The sequence below is a fragment of the Panthera pardus genome, unplaced genomic scaffold (genome assembly GCF_024362965.1).
Source record: "Panthera pardus isolate Hobbes unplaced genomic scaffold, ASM2436296v1 HiC_scaffold_4, whole genome shotgun sequence".
NCBI lineage: Eukaryota > Metazoa > Chordata > Mammalia > Carnivora > Felidae > Panthera > Panthera pardus.
Window position 1 is genome coordinate 7672878 of NW_026526969.1, and position 21190 is coordinate 7694067.

Below are 21190 nucleotides of genomic sequence, written 5' to 3' on the forward strand. Positions count from 1 at the left end.
CACCACCTACTGAAAACTCCATCCTTCTCTAACTTATTTAAACTCATGCAACTTTTACAGACAGCAAACCCTTAATTTCAAAACTTTCACTAATATACAGAGCTACCAGCAAAAAAAGCAAAACAAACAAACAAACAAAAAAAAACCACAATCATATGCCTACACACAGAACTGACCATTTGATGTAAGTGGTACTTTTTCCATTATTGATGGTTAATTCCTTCCTTCCTTCCTTCCTTCCTTCCTTCCTTCCTTCCTTTTTTTTTTTTTTTTTTTTTTTAAGTAGGCTTCATGCCCAGAGTGGAGTCCAACACAGGGCTTGAACTCACAACCCTAAGATCAAGACCAGAGCTGAAATCAACAGTTGGATACTTAACAGACTGAGCCACCCACGTGCCCCCGGATTCTGGATTTCTAACTACACTTGTGCTTCCCATGGAAAAATGGGAGTGTCCAGTAATCTTTCTGCTCGGTAAATCCTAAAAATCGTACAGCTTTCTTAAGGGTCGAGAAGAGCGCAGAAGTACATCAAAGTGAGGACAAACGTTGAAAAGATAAATGAAAAGGTAAAAATACATGCTAGCCAATAAGATTTTGAGAGTAGGCTGCTTTAGTGCTCCAGGCTATTTTGAGAAGTTTCCAAACACCACATCATTTCATTTTTTCCCCCCCTCCCGATTCCTTTAGGTTTACCTTTAGGGAAATTAGAGGGCGCACGTGCGGTCGTTTGGGGGTTAAATCTCACTGATGCTGAATGCCCTGAGTCTTTGCTTGTTCATCAGAGCATTAAATCTGAAAGCTCAGGAGAGCAGTGCAGCCAGGCTGCAACAGTGAAGCTATAAAGTTCTGCATTAAAAATTCATATCGCAGGCTCGCCTCGGAACTCGGCTCTGGCTGAAAGGAGAGCTGACGGGGAAATATGAGACACCCCACTGTCTTTCTGGCAATTGGAGACATTCCTCAACAAACAGCACCTCAGGAAGGGAATGAAAGGGCAAACAGGCCGTGAAGGAAATCAATGAGTTCAATTATCTCGCTCGCTCTTACTCTCCTATAGGAAACTTTTCATTCTTAAGGCTGGTTCCAAAAAGTTTTTTTTTTTTTAGCATATCCCCAAACCAGAGCCCTAGACTCCTTGCTGGTGCCCAGATGTTTGGCACCTCTCTTAATTTGTTTTACGACAGCCCAGAGAGCCCCGAAATTCTCCAAGCCACACGGGGTGAGATGTCTCCTGGAGTCTGAGTCGCCTCGACGCGCGGCCGGCGGGGACCACACGCGAACGACTTGCTCTCGCGTCGGGAGATGGGCCTGCGCACATGTGGCATTTAGGTTTCAGCAGAGCTGCTCCGTGGTTATGAACCTCTAGAGGTTAAGGCATTAACAGCTCTGCAGTAGTATGTGCTCAGAGCTTTCTGCACCCCCCCCCCACCCCCGCCTTAGCAGCGCCCACAGGGTAACTGGCTACGAGTCCCTTAGGACGATGACTCCCACAGCCACAGCGTGCTGACGTGGACCAAGAGGCACAGACGCACCGACTCTCATAAGGTCAACACAGATAAAGGATGGGGCCCTTCAGGGCTGGGAAAGACCTCCGGCTGGGGAAAGAACTCGGCCACCATTTTTTCCGACGGGCCAGGCAGGACGCGAGGGGCCTGGTAGGCAACAGTGGTGGTGACCGCGAGCCCCGTTTGCCGAGGGTCCGTGTGCAGATACCATGGCAGGCACTTTCTACGGGCATTACTTCATTCCACTGGTGAGGAAACTCAGGCCCGAGTACAGAAACGGAGCGCCTGAGGCCGGGGCTCTCCTCCTCCTGCTCCCAGAGTGTCTTCCCTGGAGACCACTCCACAAACAGGCTGCAGGGGCCCAGCTGGCACACAGGATGGGGGATCCAGGTTCTGGGAAGCAAGAGGGGGATAAAGTGAAGAGGCCAAAAAGGGAGCAGGCTCCTCAATGCCGCCCGTTGTCATCCAGCCCAATCTGCTCGTTTTACTAGTGAGCACCCAGCTACTGCTGAGGGACGGGACTTTGAGGGGCCACACCGGTGACAGAGCTGGGGCCGGAACCCAGGGTCTCCTGACAACAGGCCTAGCCCCTTCCACCGCCCACTGACCAGAGGAGGCCGGGACGTCTATCAGCGTCACAGAGCAGCAGTCTGGTGGCGAGGCCTGTGCCGCGGGAGCCCTCGGAGCATTCCGGGAGTCTCTCCCGTCTGGTGATGCCACAGGGAAGCCACCTAAAAATGCGACAGCCACTGGCAGGATAAAGAGGCACAGAAAGACGGAGCGTGTCTGGAGTGTTCTAGTTTTAACCTGCAAGGCAAGGAGGGCGGTGTAATGAATCAGGCTCCCAAACAACAGGGAGTAACTGCTAACTAGTAACTATCCCACGGCACACCTCTTTGATGGAACACTGCGCTGCCCGCTTTTAGTTTCTGAAGGATGGTTAACGACACAAAAGAAACACTTAGATGTCAAGTAAAACAAAAAACAAACAACCAACAGCCTAGAAGTGAAAAGTGCCTATCCATCTGACGCCGTCTGTAAAAGACAACAGAATTAATAAACCACGGTCTAGAAAAAAAGACAGGAAGGAATATGCCAAAGCGTGAACAAGTTATGTCTGCATCACGAGATGACGCCTGATGACCTCTATTTTCTAAAACCATTTAAAATTTTCTAAATTTGGTATAATCCACAGGCAGGACTTTTGTAATTAAAAATACTGTGTCATATAAAAGGGGTTGATCTTCCCCGATCTGGGGGCAGCCCGTGGGAAGAAGAATCTCTCGCCTCTCCCGGCCCTCCTGCTTCCCTTCCAAAGGGCTGTCGACCGGCCGGCGAGCATCCGATCACATTCTCCTCTGCCACCTGGGGAGCGGGGAGGCACTGGAGGAGACGTGCTGCGTCATGGTGACCTGCGTGGTCACAGACCTCCCGCAGAGAGCCAGAAACGTGTGGCCCTCGGAGGAATTCCACTAGGGGCAGGAACTGGCGTGTGTTCTCTGGGCTGGGCCTCTGTAAGGCTTCTTCTTGAAGCCCTCTCGTGGTTTAGATGGCTCCCTCTCTCTTCCTAGAAGCCACCAGGTCCCTTAGGTTGTCCTGCCGGAGCGTCCTTGATGTCACTGGTCAGGGTCCAAGCCCTGTGCTACTCAGACCTCATCCACCTGTCGTCAAGGTGAAGGCTCATGCTGGTTTAGTACATCGATCAAAGTCTCTCTCTTGATGACGTACCTGTGACCGTGCTGACGCGCACATGGTATACAGAGAATAAGATGAGGGTCATCGTTGGGGCGCCTGCGTGGCTCCATTGGTTAAGTGTCCAACTTTGGCTCAGGTTGCGATCTCACGGTTCCATGAGTTCGAGCCCCGCGTCAGGCTCTGTGCTGACAGTGTAGAGTCCGCTTTGGAATCTCGGTCTCCCTCTCTCTCTGCCCCTCCCCCACTCTCCAAAATGAAAAAAAAGAAAGAAGATGAGGTCCCTCTTCGGAGGCAGTTCAGTTGACATTTGTCAACTTACAGGTGTTCTTACAGGTCGTTAGATATACCTTGATGGCCACAAATTGATGGTTTTCTCCAGCGGTCCCCAAACCTGTTTCCTTGAGTTTCAAACTGTGAGCTCCTCAAGATTTACCTTTATAGAGAATCAGGAAAACTTCAAGGGTCTCTAAAAACACAACATTTTGAGCCTGGGTGGCTCAGTCGGTTGAGCTTCCAACTTCAGCTCAGGTCATGATCTCACAGTTCATGGGTTCGAGCCCTGCATCAGGCCCTGTGCTGACGGCTCAGAGCCTGGGGCCTGTTTCGGATTCTGTGTCTCCCTCTCTCTCTCTTTCTCTCTCTCTGCCCTTCTCTACTCGTACTGTTTCTCAAAAATAAATAAACATTAACAAATTTTTTTTAAAAATGCACAAAATTTTTATGAATGCCCGCCAAACCTAGATGACAATTGAGGAATAATGCTTTTTCCCTACAATACCGTCTCCAAGGATGCTGTATGAATATGAGCACTATCTCTCCATCCGTAAACATGTTATATACACACACCACATACGGGATCGCCCTCTGTACCGTATATATATGTGTGTTTTAGCATACAGAGCACAGCGTGTGAGCCCATGTGCGGATCCCATCTGGAACCGCCCGCCCCCTTCACTCTGCCGTTCTGGTAGGTGACACAACGCCTGACATTTTAACACAGGCCTTTAGGAAGATTAGCTGAAGGCGGGAGGCGTAGAGATTGCTGGTTCTCACTGCTGCCACGTAATTTCCAGCTGCATCTGGAGTCCACAGAACAGGTGAAGAATCCTTGGCACTCAGAGGAAATTCTACATGAATTTGAAAACACGAAGCCACCCCCTCCTTCCCGTGCAGCGCCCTGGGCTGGGAAATCTCCAGATCTGGGCTGTGCTGCTTTAGAGATGCTGCTGTTGCTGCAGAAGCCAAGGAAAGCCTTTTAGGGCTCACCCAGGCATCGGATTTTAGGTGTGAAGTGAAATACTTGTACAGGGATGGAAAATCCCAGGAATTCTACAAAACGCACAGTTACACTCTTTGGGAGATAAGCTACAGAAAAAAAAAAAAAAAAGTCCTCAGCTGTTCCCTGCAAGTGTGATTTGGTTGCCTCTAAGGTTGAAGGGACAGGAGGGTTCTTTATTCAAGCCCATCCCCACGAAACCATGAAAGAAGCTGCCTATTTTTAGGGAAATTAATCTAACCAGGATAATTACAGCAACTCGTACTGGAAATTGATGACTCATCAAAAAGACAGGAAATAGAAAATGTTCCGTTCTTAAAGGTACAGCAGAGAGACTCCGTTCAGACACTTAAGTTGGTATTTGCAAATGCAACTGGGGGATGAAGATGTGTCCTACAGGATCATCAAAATACTAGTGTGGTTCTCAGGCTTTGTCGGTTGGGCTCTACCTGGCCCAGGTTTCTAAGTTTTTCGTGTGGCAATGTAAAAAAATAAATATGAGAGTGACCAGTCTGGAAGGGCCAATAGGGTGGGGCTTGTGGGGAGAGGAGGCTTGAAACTCTCCTGGAAACCTCTCACCTGGCGCTCTCTTAAGAAGGCAGCACCAGAACGGGACTTTGTGGGCCACCACGGCAGTGTGTGAACTGCCCTGGATTTTGAGTGTGCGCAAAAACCACCGCGAAAGAGTCTAGGGCGATCCGCGTGCAGGGAAGGTGTCTACACCGCGGCCACTCACTGGCACACCATCTGCACTTCCTACCTGGGCGTCGTGTCTGGAGCCGCCCCTCGGTCAAATTGCCTCTCGGGGCCTCTGTGCCCCGCTGCTGGGCATTCCCTACCTCTACGATGCGGGCTACGGGCTCCCCTCAACAATTCCATAAAGCCCTAAGCCAGGCTCACTTGGGAAGGTTTCCTTTCCCAGAGCACACTGCGTTTTGTGAGAAAGCACTGGTTACAGACATGCTATAAAGAAAATACTCTCCAATCAACCCAAGTGAAGTTCCCCGTAAATGTCTCTTTTGTAATATACTAGGTAAGTATGTGTATATACAATGTAGTTCTTTTAAAGAAGCACATAGGAAAGGAATAGAACACGAGTAACCTTAAGAAATGTGCATTTTTTCTGGCAGGAGAGGTTTGGTAGGTTCAAATTTTCCTAAGACTAACATTAGCTGTAAAAAAAAAAAAAAAAAAAAAAAAAAAAAAAAAAAATAGAGCATTTCAGTGTAATCAGGTATTTTCTTTTATCGGAGGCTCAGAGTCACAGACCACAAGCTGAAGGGGATGGAACAAGCCGTCTGTATGTGTTAGCACCGAAGATGCTTTTGCAACCGGCATTCGGGGGACAGACCAAAGAGGTAGGTGGCCGTGGACTTGCACTCGAGAAAAGAAGAGGAAGAAAAAAAAGGGAATTCCTGCACTGTTGCCCAGGACGCTAGTCTGGGAGGGTAACCCCCTCCTGCGGCGTGAGGTGCCAGCCCAGCCACCAGCCCAGGTGAACAGCTGCAGCGGGCGAGCCAGAAGCGAGGCAGGCTTCTCTCTGGGGCCAGATGCCACGCGCCGAAACGAAGCCCGCCCGCCCGCCCCCACGGCCATCCTGGGAACTGTCTAAAGTCCACACGCTGTGCTTGGCTGCAATCTCCGAGGCAAAGTCGGTCAGGGTGCTACATCTCCATTTGCTAACACAAGTGGGATGAGCTGAGCTGCACCTCTGAGAGAGGAGGGATCTTTTTAACAACAACAACAAAAAAAAAGCAGAGAAATAATTCATTTATTTAACCCAGAAACGGTTATAATCTGCAACCCTGCAATCCTCTTACACAACTGTTTTGGCAAACCCCCCTGTGTTCCGACAAATATTAAACTGTGCTTGCCATTTGTCTAAGGAACCTCGCATTAATAAACATGAAGAAGAACACTTTTACCTCCCACTCTCAATGACGGGACAAAACAAAGACCAGCTGTATTCATCAATGGGTCCTTGTTCTGCACATAAAGGCTAATTACATTTTGCTTCAAGCCTACACATGGAAAACTTTACTGCTGCTGTCCCTGACAAAGTCAGCCTGCGCTGTCCCAGCTGACGCAGGGCGGTGACCGCACACAATGAACCAGGCTCTCTCGGAACAGCCCTGGTGCCTTGGACCTGCAGGCTTCTTTCCAAAACGGGGGTGAGGGAGGGTCACCCCGGTGACATCCCCCGGTGACGGAAAGGCAGAGGCAACGTGGGCTCTTCAAATCCCATTGGGATTTGGGGCCATTAACGTCAACCTTCCCTGAGGACTGCTCATTTCAGAAACGCACAGCAAGCCCTACCGTGAGCTTGCTGGGCATAGGTTCTTCTTGGCGACAAAAGAGTGGCTGATGGCCGAGGCGGGTTGTCACCGCGCTGGGGGCTGCCTGCGCACCTTCCCGTTACCCTGCACAGCCAGCCGGTCTCTTGACCACCACTGTGCCCGCCCGTTGCAGGGTGAGGGCAGCAGGAGCAGCGAGCTCCCCCAAGGACACACGGAGAGTCATGGACCCCGCGACCCGCGCCGGGTCAGCCTTCTCCAAAGCCCCCACCCACTTCCTGCATTTTCTGTAATAAGTATTTAAGAATCCCTACTGTCACAGAGAGAAAATAAATTGTTGTGAGACATTTTAAGACCATTTGTGAAAAGATTTGCCCCTGGAGGGCTTATATTCATAGGTATTGATGAAAAGACATCGAGTCTAATGAGATACATGGAGGGTGGGCGTGAGGGCGGGACAAACGTTTCCCAGAAAACAGAAGAGGGGAGGGACGCGGAGGGGGAAACTTCCATCTACGTGGGATCTCCAAGACTGAAGCAACCCCCTGAAAGCTACAAGAAAGTAGTGATTATTAACTCAGTCCATTCTCCACATTTTTTGCGGATTACTTACTCTGGGAACCATGTACAGTAAGTGTTTGGCCCTAGGCTGCCTTTTTGTCAACAGCTAGTCCATTTCTGACTTGGGAAATGACCGAGCCCTGTGGGGGCCTGAGTCCACCCCCTTCCCCTCCCCCAGCCCTATACACACTGCGCCCACCTTGCCCCGTCCCCATGTCCGGCACTTCTGGCTGGTTCCCCAGGTCAGCGTGGTTGCCCTGTGTTTTCATTCCCTTTGCCTCCAGCAGCCCCTGGCTGGAACTCATCTTTCAACCTCAAACCACACGTCACCCCCTTCAGGAAGGCTTCCCTGATTACCCTTTCCTTTTGTTCGAGCTGGTTGGACTTCCCACTGGCCTCTGCGGAGTCTGGCCATGAGAGTCCTGGCACCAGGAAGGGGGGAGGGTGAGGTCAGGGGTCTTCTCAATGCTACCGCATTGCCTCTGTGGTTTCCCTGCTCCCTGCCCCGCGCTGAGTGCACCGTCTGGTTTCCGTGGACACCCTGACAGCACAGGGCCTGTCACAGCAGTGATCACACCGGATTGCAATGGCTCCCCATCCCCACCCTGCTGAGCCTTCTTTCTCAGGGCTTCCAGAGCCCAGCTAAGTGCCAAGCACAGAAGAGGCCTCCAGGAATGTCTACTGCACCGACGAGGGGATCTATTCTGAGTCGTGCCCATCACGAGAGTTAGGCTTTTCTCTCCACGCACAGCCGTATATGCCACACCTCTGGCTCCCTTCTCATCACCGGAGAAGGTGAGAATTTCCTGCTCGGATCCCGGGAGGGGACGCACCCCAAGAGTGCCCACAGCCCCATAAGCAGTTTTTAACAATAGCCATGGTTCCAAAGCAAAGCATTTTTACACGACAGAATAAGCAACTCTCATACTTTTTGATTCTACGTTCCGGTTCCTGTAGTTTGGTGAAAATGAGCGAGTAACGCATAGATTTTCATTTATATGGGGAAAACACCTTTTTGGCCTTAAGACATGCGGATACAAAGAGAAAGAGTCTAGAGACGTTTCTCACTGAGCCCACACCAGTTACAACCACACCGTTTTTCGTCAGATGCCAGAAGGGTTGGAGCCTAGGAGAGGTCTAGGGCCTCTGAGGCTCCCCCCGGTGACCTTGCTGATTCAGGGGACCCACGATTTAATGTTCTTACCTATAAAATGACAGAGCGGGCTGCTTAGGAAAAGCCCAGGAGTCAATGCACCTGTGAACAGTAACTAGAAAAACACTTTAGACTGAAAACCGTCCTCATCATCTTAAGAGGTACCTCTGATCCTGTTCTAGGGAGCCGATTCCCCTGAGAGCAGGGCCCTGTCCTTGGATGACTGGCGGTTCTGGGTGAGAGAAGCGAGTCCTTCCCCAGCGTCAGCCCGGCCTCTAGCAAGGTCAGAAAGGGTGGGGACAGACAATGAGACACTGCCTCTCTGGCCTGTCTCCCAGTTGCCCCCCGGGCCGCCATATTCTCAACCAAAGAAATGGAAACCTGTGAGCAGGGGACATTTAAGTCCTTCCTACACGGCTGTTTTCTGCTGCATCGCTTCCTCAACCCCGAAAACAAACCGATTAAATGGATACACATTTTCTACGTGGCCTTTAGAAGCCCAGTAAAAAATTATGAATGTAAACCAGGGGCCAGTACTTAGCAATCATGTGACAAGTGGCATCATCTGCTGTCATTTCTGAACAGTTTCGGTAGACGCTATGTGTCACCAGGCCGTTTCTCTCCCCTAAGTAGGTGGACGTTCGTGACTAACAGCATCTCCCCAGCGTGCCCCGTGAGGACACGGTAGGAGACATCGGCTTCTGAAAGTCAAGCTTTTGTAACACTCTCAGAGCAGTGGCTTTCAAAAGAAAATTCTGATTGAGATCCACTGGAAGAACGACATTCGACACTGTGGCCCGGTAACTGTACGTTTACATTTTTACAGTTAGACACACGATTAACCCAAAAGGGTCACAAAACAATACCCGACTCTCCTATGTGCCACGAGCCATGATATTTTCGACTCTACTCTGTTATTTTGTTTTCTATTGAATTTTACTGCCCAACTGGCTGGTCGCCACTCACTAAACGGATTTCACCACTGTGACACCCCGTTTCAAAAACGCTAGCTTAGAGGCGCTCAGAGACTGGTTGTGCGAGCTTTTACATGCGTAGTAATGCAAACTGTGGTTAATTATAGAAACACAAGATGTATCTATGTCTTCCACAAAGAGGTGCGGTTTGCTAAAAATAAAATATTGAAAACTAGTGAAATAAACAGATCACCACCGAAGTCACTATGAATTTTGTCAGTGAGTAAATCGATGTCAATAAGAAGGCATGGGCCAGAGGACCAGAAGGAACTCTTTTAGAAAGGAAATGCTATACACTGAGGACTGCATCAGATGGAACAGATACCGACTGAACTCTGTATCAGATGAAAATATTGTAACTTATAAAACTGGAATTTACTGAGAAAAACAACTACTATTCTACTTAGTAGATAAGGTCCAGGCAGAAAGGATAGAAAAACAAAGATGACGGACTGGCAGAGGAGGGAAGCCGGACACGGATCCCAGGGAACATCAGGGTGACAGCAGCGGAAACGGCTTCTGCGGAGCTCACGTCTAGGGGGGTGAAGGGGAGACGGCTCTGCACGTTTGCCACATCCCGTCGACAGCGACGCCCGGGTTGGAGAAGTTAATACCAGAGCCTCCAGGTCTCAAAGTGAAGTCTCAACCAGCTATCCCACCCCTTCGAGCCGGCTCGTTCTACCTCACCTGAAGCCACGCTTTAGCACACTGACAGGAGAGGGAACGTCCACGGGGATTAGATATGCCAACGGGCCGAGTCGCCGAGACTGAGGAAGGTATTTAGTCTTTGTGCGGGAATTCTGGGCTCATGATCAAAGTCGGTTTTGAGCACCAGGCCTGGGTAGGTGGGCGCTCACAGTCTGGAGCTACTAACTCACACAGAGCAAAGGCAAAGAGCCCACCGAGAGAGGCCCCGCGAGCAGCAGGCCCAGCAGCAACCTTGAAGGCCAAGGGCGAGTGTGATGGGGCAGAGGGACGCCCTATGCAAAACAGGAGCCTCGGAGGGGGTGCACTATTCAGAGCCCCTGCCCGCTACCCAGAAGGCCCGCTGTGGGAGCACGGCAGGAGGACATGGGTCTCTAAGGGAGACAGGAGGACCCTCCCAGGACAGGAGAAGGCGAACCAACGCCTTGCCTGGTGCCGCCTGTCTGGACTTCGGCAGAGGAGAGGGTGGCTAGGGACAACCTCTGTTGCTTCTCCACCTCTCTTGACTTATGTCAATACTATTCCTTCTTTTCTGGTGTTCTGCAGGGAGAGCGGGCTGGAACAGGTGTCCCTGTGGCAGATCACACACTTCCTTCCGCCACAGCCACCTGTGACATACCTGCCCAAATGCACGCATTCCCGACGTATACACAGACGTGTATACGTGTATACATTCCCGACGTGTGCACAGAGATGCCCGGTGTCCTAAGGTAGGAGTTGAATAAATACATCCGTGTGGGAGCCAAGGACCCAGACACGGGGAGAGGTGATGTGATTTGCACAGACCAAGCTCCACAAAACGTCTCCTGTATCACATCTTCTGTAAGTTGCCTTTTCCCCAAGTTTTCTTAGAAAAAGGCACAGGTTGATGAGGCTTCACATTAATTAAAGACAAAAGTTTCAGCGTCCTGAGAGCACCAGAGATTACGGTCACATCGTGGGGAGTAAACTGACGCCAGGAGCTCACGGGGGTGCTGCTGTGTTCCTCACGGCGGCTCTGAGGCCAAGCACCTCCTGAATCCCGTACCGCTTGGCAAAAGCTGACAGACAGGAGGGCAGAGCCGGGGGAATTTTCTATGGATTAGCAAAATACAGGTGACACCTGACCGAAAGCATGCAGACAGAGGAAGTCAGGCAGAGACTTACTTGGCAGTAATTTCTTCATCGTATTTGGTTTTCAGGTCAAATAATTCTGTTCGGGTTTTTTCCAGGGCTGAAAGGCAGAGGACACAAAGCCGTAATGTAAGATGCCAGTTGTCCGAATTAAATGAAAAAAGCGAAAATATACAAGCAATATATTCTCATCTGAGGAGTCGAAGATAATGCAGATGCACAGAAGTTCCAAAAACCCCCTTTCTTTTCCATTTCATCCACGCACCTCCTGGGAGAGAACGCCGGTTACTGGCTCGGTGTGCAGATTTCCTGCCTTTATGTGCATTTTATTGCTTAAAAAAATATTTCCATACATAACCGCATATATACATATTTTCACCTCTGCATAAATAGGATGCTACAAGGAGACTTGTTCTTTTCCTTTAGCAGAAAGGCATGAAAAACTCTCCAGGTCAGGACATAGGCAGTAACAATTAGCTTTCGTACAGAGCTTGCCAAATGCCGGGCACCTCAGGACCCGCAGAAGCGAAGGTTCTGGGGTAAGGATACTTAGATACTCCAAAACAGGCCACGCCCACCCAGCTGGCTCCCCCCAGAGGCAATTTACATTCCCGTCAATACCGCGAGTGTAGCAATGGTGCCTCTACGCTCACCAACACCGGATAGTATCAATTAAAAAAAAATTCTTTTGACAGTCTGACGGGCAAAACGATCTTTCCCTGATTTAATGAGCATCTCCCCGCCTGGGAAGAATGGTTAACGTTTTTTTTTTTTTCATATGTGTACTGGCCACGTGTATTTTTTCCCCAAACCGCCTGTTTGCGTCTCTAGCCCCTGCTTCTATTGGATTGTTTATCTCTTTTTCTTGATGTGTTACTGGTTTTTAGGAGGTCTCTAGATTTGGGGGGGGGGGGGGGGTAATTATTCACGTGTCTGTAAATGTGCTGTGACTACACAGCACAGCACTCGGTCGGGTGGTTTTCACTTGGATTCTGAGGTCGTCCAATATTTTTGCCCCCACGTTTCAATTCATTATATCGTGCGGTTTCCCTTTCAGAAAAAAAAAAAAAAAAAAAAAAAGGAAAAAAGAAAGAGGAGAAAAAAGAAGTGTAAAGAAATGATAAAAACTGTTAGCACACCCTTTTTTTGGTGTCTTAAATTTGAAAGGTCTCCCATGAGTGTTCTTAACTTCGCTTAGGGTGGAAATAAGTGGTTGGGTTTTGGTTTTTTTTTTTTTCTTTCCTATTATTGTTCCAAATGAAATGTCAGTCCCTGACAGTTTGGTGATTTAGATGTGTTTGTTGGAAAAGGCGCAGGAAAGAAAGGATGGCTTGTGGAAGGATGAAAATGGAATTCAGATCCTCCCGCTTCCGACAACAACAACTCGGGGTGGGCGGCTAATGAAGGGAAGGCGGAGGCGCTGGGGGCTCCGAGGAGTCACTGCTTCGGGGCAACCGGGAGACGGCCCGGAGTGCCCCCTAACTTCGGCCTGCCCTGGACGGACTTTATTAGGGCGACGGACAGCACACCTGTCTGCAGAGTCTGGACTTTGTGCTCCGCTTCCTCCAGCTTTGAGGTGGTGGACATCTGTGTCTCCTGCAGCTTTCTGGAAAGGAAGAGAACAAAGCCAAGCTGGTCATCTCGTTTCCCAACGTGAAGGTCTCGTGTGCTCTGCGGCTCGGTGACCGGCAGCTGGCGGAAGGCACACAATCGGCGGCCGCTGACGGTGCGCGCGCGCGCCCGCTCCCTGATCTTTAGCGCCCGGACTCTGCACCCACGTAGGACCGAATGTGCAGGGTGCGTCCTGCAGGACCTGACGTGTGCTAACTGACGCAGCCGGTTATCTTAAATGTGACTTGTTCTTCAAATGCCAGATATTTAAAACAAACAAACAAACAAACAAAAAAAACCCAACCATCATCACGAACTCATTGTTTTCTGAAGTTACCCAAGAAGAATGATACATTTACATTTTGCTGACACAATGAAGGAATTTGTTGGGATAAAGGATGTGCTAATAGATGTGACAGCTGTTCCATGTCTGTTATAATGGGATGCAGATGTGACCGTAATACCTAATGGGTGGCTCTCAATGTCTGAACCCAACATCCCCAGATTTACATTTCCCCTGATCTCCAAATGAATTCCCTGGTCAATAAATAGCATTCCTTTCTCCTCATCTGCAGAGGATGTCTAAAAATAAGTTTATTATTTTTACATCATATGAATAGAACACATGCGCTCATACTAACGAACCTGGGAATATAGAAAAGTAGAAATTACAGCGTTAAAAAAAAAAAATCACCCAAATTTCCATCACCTATGGAAGAAGCCTGCTCGTGTTTTTGCATATTCTAATGATAAAACTAATAGAGGCTCCAAGTTAAAAAAAAAAACAAAAACAAAAACAAAACACATGCACAAATATAGACACTCCGATGTAATATATGAGAGCGTAACATACACTCCCCGCCCCTTTGAACACAAAAGGGATCACAGCACACCGGGCATTCTTGCTCTTCTCCTCATTTCCACACTCTGGAAACATTCTTCCTCATTCTTATTAAATAATTAACGTAACCAGCCTCTGTGGACACTTAGCTTGTTTATCGCCTCTTTCTACTAAACAGTTCTGCAGTGATCATTATGTAGATATTGCCGTGTAATTCTCAGACGGAATCTGTTGGATGAAATGCTAACAGAGGATGTATATGGTCACAGAGTAGATGCAACGTGTTGTTGTTCTGATATTGAGAAACGTCCCCTCCCAAAAAACCTCACTAACTTAAACTCTTGCTAACAATACATGTTTGTTTTCCTGTGCCAACACTGGATAAAATTAAGCCTAATTTTCCTGCTGAGTAAAGCCGAGCATTTCTCTTTGTATGAACTATCTGTACATCTCCTTGGTCCACTTTGTAGCGCTCAATTTTCCCTATTAATTTGTGAGAGCTCTTATGTGGTGCAAAAATTTCTTCCCAGTTTTTTTACTTTTATTTTTATTTTTTTTCTTCCCAGTTTTTTGATGCTTTTGAAATGTTTATTGTGAGGGGAGCCTGGGTGGTTCAGTGGGTTCAGTGTCTGACTTCGGCTCAGGTCATGATCTCACGGTTCGTGGGTTCGAGCCCCGCGTCGGACTCTGTGCTGACAGCTCAGAGCCTGGAGCCTGCTTCCGATTCTGTGTCTCCCCTCTCTCTGCCCCTCCCCTGCTCGCGCTCTGTCTTTCTCTCTCTCTCAAAAATAAACATTAAAAAAAAGAAAAAAATGTTTATTATTTATTTTTTTAAAAATTCAGTTTTCAATTAGAAATACCTACTCCAAAGTTACTAAAAACAAAATACTGCCTAAGTTTTCTTCCGGTATGTCCATGATTTAATGATTGATATTTAAACCCGAGAGCCATTTCAATTTCTTGGCTGTAAAGAATGAGATAGAAAAAAAAAAAAATCTGTTTTCATCCTCCACCCTGAGTGGTCAGCCCATCGCTTCCAACTTTAAATATAACTCATCCTTTTACCTAGTTTGAAAAGTCCACTTAATAATATCAAATTCCCGGATGAATTTACTTCCACAATTTTCTAACTTTGCTCTGTGCAGCTGTAATCACACTGCATGTGATTCTGTATCATGCATTTTTCACTCCATATCATGCTGGATGCGTTTGCATTTCTGGTCTTAATGCAAATTCTACATGACTATTATTGTAAGGGCTGCATGCTGTTCCAGTTGGGGGTGGCCCATCTTTACCCCCCACGTCTCTTTGGCAGAGGGCATTTTGATTGCTCGCACCCCGCCCCCACACCCCAGTATCAGTAACATGGTAAGAAACTGCTGTGGCCATAAAGTGCTCTCCTGGGAAGCACATCTAGGCTGGGTCAAGAATCTGCTCATCTTGGGGCGCCTGGGTGCCTCAGTGGGTTAAGCATCTGAGTCTTCATTTTGGCTCAGGTCATGATCTCATGGTGAGTTCGAGCCCTGCACCTGCCCCTGTGTTGAGCTCTGCGCTGACAGCGTGGAGCCTGCTTGGGATTCTCTCTCTCTGCCCCTTCCCCACTCGTGCTCTCTCTCTCAAAATAAATAAGCAAACCTAAAAAAAAAAAAAAGTCTGCTCACCTTTCAGAACCTGGACTCTCTACCTGGCTCCCTTCTTTCCTGGGGGGCTGCACCTGGCCCTGCTCTCCCAGGCCCCGAGGGACTGGCCTTGGTCCCACAGCCAGGACTTGGGGAGGCGACACAGGAGCATAAAGGGAGGCCAGGGCTGGAGCAGGGGGTTGGGCTCTGGTCCCACCTCTGGGAGACTAGCCGGGACAGCGTGGGCAGATCCCTAATCTGAAGCCCAGTTTCTCGATCTGGAAAATGAGACCGTCCCCTCTTGAGGAATGTTCTGGGCACTCAGTGAGACACCGAGAGGGTGTGGCACACAATGAGTAGGCACTGGGTGAGTGAATTGGGTCTTGTTAGTTTTCATCAGTTTTTACAAGAAATCTAACCTGCATTAAACTGTCTTAACAATATTAAACTCCCCCGTTTGTGGAAAAGCTCTGGGCGAGGCAGGCCACCAGAAATCCAACGCCCACAGCAGATGGATGGTGCACTAACATATTTTACTGACATCAGCTGCTCGATATATGAAGGACTGTGAGGTAAAGAAAAGGAGGCAAAAAAAAAAAAAAAAAAAAAAAAAAAAAAGCAAGCAACCAACCAAACAAGCAAAACCCCAAGATTTGTGGGTGATGTCAAATATCCAAATTCTTTTCAGAAGGTGTCAGGAGTTGAGCCTGCATCCAAGGGCTTCCCACAGAGGGTGAACCGTCATTCCCTATCATCTCACTTTCTGTTCAATCCCTGGCCCCAGGTGACCCCAACGGACATACTGTGGCCCCTTAACTACCTGACGCCATCCACCCGTTGGGAAAGACCAACGACTGTCACTCAAGGTAATCCGACAGATCATAGAATAAGGCATGCCTTTATCCTTCAAACAAAATTCTGCTGAGAGCCCCACAGAACTGCGCTGGTCTCACAGGCCCATCTTCAATACTTCTCGCAAAGTGGGGGCGCCTGGGTGGCTCTGTCAGTCGAGCGTCTGACTTTTGATTTCGGCTCAGGTCATGATCTCACGGTTCGTGAGTTCGAGCCGCACGCCGGGCTCCGTGCTGACAGTGTGGAGCCTGCCTGGGATTCTCTCTCTCCCTCTCTCTCTGTCCCTCCCCTCATTCTTTCTCTCAAAATAAATAAGTAAACTTAAAAAAACAAACAGATACTTCTTGCATTGTGAACTTGGGAGGTAAAAAAAATGTCAAGTGCGGGCAGATGCTGACAGACACTCACCTCTCCTTTTCTGCAAAATCATTTTGTAACTTTTGTTCCTTTTCGAGAGCTATAGTCTCCGCTTGGTTCTTCAGAGTCTGTTCATATTCTCGGATTTTTTCTTTAAGTGCTTTTATCGTAACCTCTGCAGAAAGGGGGAAAAAAACGACGGTGACACAGGAGCACAATTCCATGAGGTGACACACACGGGGCTTTTGTAACCTGCTAGGATCGCTGTGTTTTAAACTTTGGCTCCTCAACCCTGACACAAAATCAATGGTTACGAGTCCCTTCGGAGACCTTTTACTCCCTAAATGTTAAATTGAACTTTAAACATTTAGGCTGGGAGGATCAATGGATTTTGCTCAGAAGAAGAGCTATCGTTTCTCCAATACAACTTTAAAAAAAAAGGGGGGGGGGATCGATGGTAACATAGAATATCATCTTATTGATGAGCTTTAAATTAGTCCTCTACCGAGGGAAGATTAATAATGTTTTTGTGTGGTTGAAGTCTTTCTCTAAAGAGAACAGTTCATGATTGTGTGTGCGTTTTGGAGGAAGCGGTTTTAGCCAAAGTCAGGCGGGTCCACAGACCTCCCCGGCCGTGGGCTCAGCAGGGATGGAACACTACGTGCCAGGTGGGTGTGGCACAGATCTCTGCTAGAAGGGCGCAGCTGCAGCCTGGGTGACGAGGGCACCCTCCCCCGGGCCGGAGTCTGGCGGGTGGGGGCTGTGTGTGCAGGGCAGGTGGCACAGGGCCCGGGGGAGCCACATCTGAGGGAGAGCGAGTGCCAGGCGCACGGGTGGCAGTGCTGGACGACGGAGGAGCCCTGCGGTGCTCAGTGCTGGGGACACAAGGGCCCTCCGGGGGCAGGGCCGTCCCTGGAGAGTCCAGCCCTCCTCCTGCCCCCCCTGAGTGCATGTTTACAGCCCGCGCTTTCACTACCCAAAATGGAAACGCCGGAGCAGATGTAACGAACAAGGCAGGGTCCTGCCTCAGACCCCCCGCTGGCTCGCTGCTCCCTCCCACAGGTACCAGCATATCACCCTCTGTGCCAGACGGTCCCGGGCAGGGCACTGTGGTCCCAGCTCCAAGGAGAGGGGAGCTCCCGGGCAACCACGCCTGCCGTGCATAGATCATCTCGTAGAAGGCCAGGCCGAGGAAGGGCTGAGGCACAAACGAACGGAGGAGGCCAGGCAGGCTGACCGGAGAGGCCCAGGTAGGGCTTGTGACAACGAGGCTCGGGGCCCAGGCCGCAGCGCTGGCTGCCAGGTCTTTGCCCAAGTGACAGGGGCCCCTGGCCGTTCAGGTTGGAGCCCACATCCACGCTTACTCCCTGCGCTGCACGGACGTGCCGGCTGAGGCAGGTGCACACCGCTGGGCGGTCAGCACCCGTGTGGCTTAGTGGGTAAGAGCGAACGGCTCTTTTGTTAAGAGAAGCAATTGGCCCTTTTCATTAAGTGGAACCCAAAGGGTTCTCCTTAGAGGGAAAGAGAGGAAATTAAAACCAGTGACCCCGTCAGGGCATCTGAAAGAAAAAGAGGGGGGCTTTCTGCCTTTGGGGCTGGCTATTCGGGGCCTGAAAGAAACACTCTGAGACCCTAATGGCTAGTGATACATACACGTCACTGTCGACCCACAGTGACAGGGCCAAAGTTGGGCAGGAATGAACACTTCCCAAGTGGACACCGTGACAGGTCAACTCTGCAAACACATGCGTGTTCTTTTACGTCAATGATCTCTGTGGCCGTGGGAACGTCTAGCACATCTGCCTTTCACAATTGGTTGGAAAGATCTACACAGCCCGCGGACCTCCGTGCTCTGTCCAATGCGGTTTCTCAGTGTGACACAGCTATGCTCCTTCCAGAGGAGTCTGCGGCACAGCTGGAGGCTCCCACTCTGTCTGAGGAGGTCTCTTTGCCATCCCCACCGGGGGGGGCTGCTCGCTGGCCGACCGACGCTAAGCCAGGGGCCAGCTTGTCCTGGAGCCCCTGGGGCCCCTCTGGGTCCAGGACGGCCCCCTGGGTGTGTCCCAGCAGGATCCCCTACGTGTGAGCCCAGGAGGAGGAAGAACAGCCTGGCAGAGAGAGGATCCCAGCGCTCTGCTCTGATCAGCTGCGCCTGGGCGCCAATGGACTCATCTTTAAATGGCGGGGAGAGTTCCAGCACGTGATAGAGAGATGCCTTTCCTGCAACTTTCTCAGTCTACACCACGGTGGCGATGATAAAAACAAGTGATGTACACCCCACCTTTCCAAATCAAAATCCCTGTGTACTGGGAAGTAAAGAGAGGAAGTTGACATTTTTTTGGATGTTGGGAAAATCGGTAAAGATATCAATAAATAAAGAAGCGGGGGGAGTGGGAATTTCTAGAAAAAAACAATGGTGCCTAAGAGTCATTAATATCTGCTGAGTGTTGGGAAAAGTGCTAAACGCCTCCCCAGCACCCCATGTCAGCCTACCCCAATCCTAAGAGGTCGGTATGCAAAAGGAGGATTTTTAAGAGGTGAGATCACGTGATCACTTGCTCAAGGTCTCAGAGGTACACAGTGGCATCGAAGGCTCTCAAACCAGGTCTGTTTGCCTCTGGAGTCTTTGTCTTGTTATTTCATTTAAAAAAGCCCATCAGGGGCACCTGGGTAGTTCAGCTGGTTAAGCACCCAACTTCGGCTCTGGTCATGATCTCGAAGTTCATGAGTTCGAGCCCTGCATCGGGCTCTGTGCTGACAGCTCAGAGCCTGGAACCTGTTTTGGATTCTGTGTCTCCCTCTCTTTCTGCCCCCCTGCTCACGCTCTGTCTCTCCATCTCTCTCAAAGTCTCTCAAAGATAAATAAATTCTAAAAAAAAAAAAATGTTTTTTTTTTAAATAATGTAAAAAAAAAACCCATCAGAGGGGTGCCTGGGTGGCTCAGTCAGTTAAGCGTCCAACTTTGGCTCAGGTCATGAGCTCATGGTTCGTTGAGTTCGAGCCCCGTGTGGGGCTCTGTGCCGACAGCTCGGAGCCTGGAACCGGGTTCGGATTCTGTGTCTCCCTCTCTCTCTGCCCCTCCCCTGCTCATACTCTGTCTCTGTCTCTCTCTCAAAAATAAACATTAAAAAAAATTTTAAAAAGAAAAAGCCCATCAGATGAGGCCTCTGGGGAGGAGGACACCCCTCACTCAGTTACAGTTCCTCGCTGGGCAACTGGCCACCGGGGCGCTGACAGAGCTGTGTGGTGGGGGAAGGGGGCCACGCAGAGCCCCGGGCCCCCCCGCACGTCCTCCAACGAAGCGAAATCGAACTACAGAAAACCCACAGAGCGGGCCCGTCAAAATGAGACGTCAGGGGTCACGGGAGGGAAAAAAGAAGCACCTCCTCTTGGACAGTGTGGCGCCCATACCCGGATGTATGCATTTACAGCTTCTCTCTCACCTGTGTGTGGGGGCGGGGCGGGGGGGCAGCACCTTCTCGCACCTGGATCCCAGCCCACTCAGTCCAACACCTCCCTCTCCAGCGGGACGAAGCTGGGTGGACGCGCCCCAAAGGCTCACTGCTCCCTGTGGAGCCGGATGGAGGCGGGGCCTCGGCTGGTTCCGTCCCCCCACCACGGGGGCAGGGGGGCATCCTCGGGACGGCGCCTCGAAGCCTGTCTCGTGGTCTCAGAGCTAAAGGACACTTCAAGGCCCTTCAACGAGTAATCCCGTGTCCAGCCCTCGGGGCGTCTTAGACCCACTAAGGGGAAGCCCTCCAAGTCGCCCAAGCAGTCGGCCTCCCGCACCCAGCTCCTCCCGCATCTGCTTCGAGAAGGAGCTGGGATTTGTGATTTTCGAGAAGGAGCTGAACACAGCTGGATTTTAGGTGCAGGGGGGACTCTGTCCTTCCCTGACAGGAAAAGCCGGGCAACCTCTGCCCTCTCTGCCGGGGCTGACGGCCGGGCGGCCACGCCACGGGGCTGTTCCCTTTCATTAAACTCGTAACAAACAGGCGCCGCCGACAAGGGGACGGTGGGGCTCAGGCACGCGGGCTTGAAGGATGCGTCTGAAGCCCTCGTGTCCCGGCAGCCATCGCTAACCGACTTCCCGGACGGGGCCCTTTGATCACAAGCTGGCTCTCTGGCAGGTGTCGCCCGCAGGCGACACGGTGGCCTTTTGAAAGGCGGATCCTATGGCAGGATGATCCAGAAAGAATGTTAAAGAATCCCGGCCGGTCCTGTCACAGGGCCAGAAAATCACATGTAGCTATGGCGCTGAGGAAAAGTTCCACCTCCCAACAGCTAAGCGTCATCGTTCTCTCTCTTCAATGACGCCGATGGGGGCCCCACCCGGCCTTCGCGGGGTGTAGCCCGGTTCGAGCTCAGCTCGTCGCGACAGGGTGGGGAAGGCAATTAGCAGCAGGGAAAAAAGCAAGAAAAGACAGAGCGGAGCGCCCAGCGCATCTCCCACCAACCTTGGTTTTTCACTTCAGCGAATTCCTTGTTGTACTCTTCCAGAGTTTCCCGCAGCTTCTGGTTCTCTGTTTCAATGTCGTGCAGACGCTGCACTTTGAGCTGGAGTTGCTGCCCGAGGTCCAGAGCCGGCACGGGATCTGCGGGAGGGGAAAACGCGCGTCACCCCCACTCTGGAC

At 50.3% G+C, this 21190-nt stretch overlaps 1 protein-coding gene across 13 annotated transcripts in view; it reads right to left on the bottom strand.

Annotated features, from left to right (window-relative positions):
• The window catches only part of CUX1 (cut like homeobox 1), a 376245-nt gene that overhangs the window by 128947 nt on the left and 226108 nt on the right, over nucleotides 1-21190 (bottom strand). For all 13 annotated transcript variants that reach the window (XM_053894158.1, XM_053894157.1, XM_053894156.1 and 10 more), the window contains exons 5-8: nucleotides 21014-21151; nucleotides 16608-16731; nucleotides 12806-12882; nucleotides 11310-11376 (exon numbers count right to left, since the gene is read on the bottom strand). In XM_053894158.1, the coding sequence (XP_053750133.1) occupies nucleotides 11310-11376; nucleotides 12806-12882; nucleotides 16608-16731; nucleotides 21014-21151 (406 nt within the window). The remainder of the gene's footprint in view (nucleotides 1-11309; nucleotides 11377-12805; nucleotides 12883-16607; nucleotides 16732-21013; nucleotides 21152-21190) is intronic.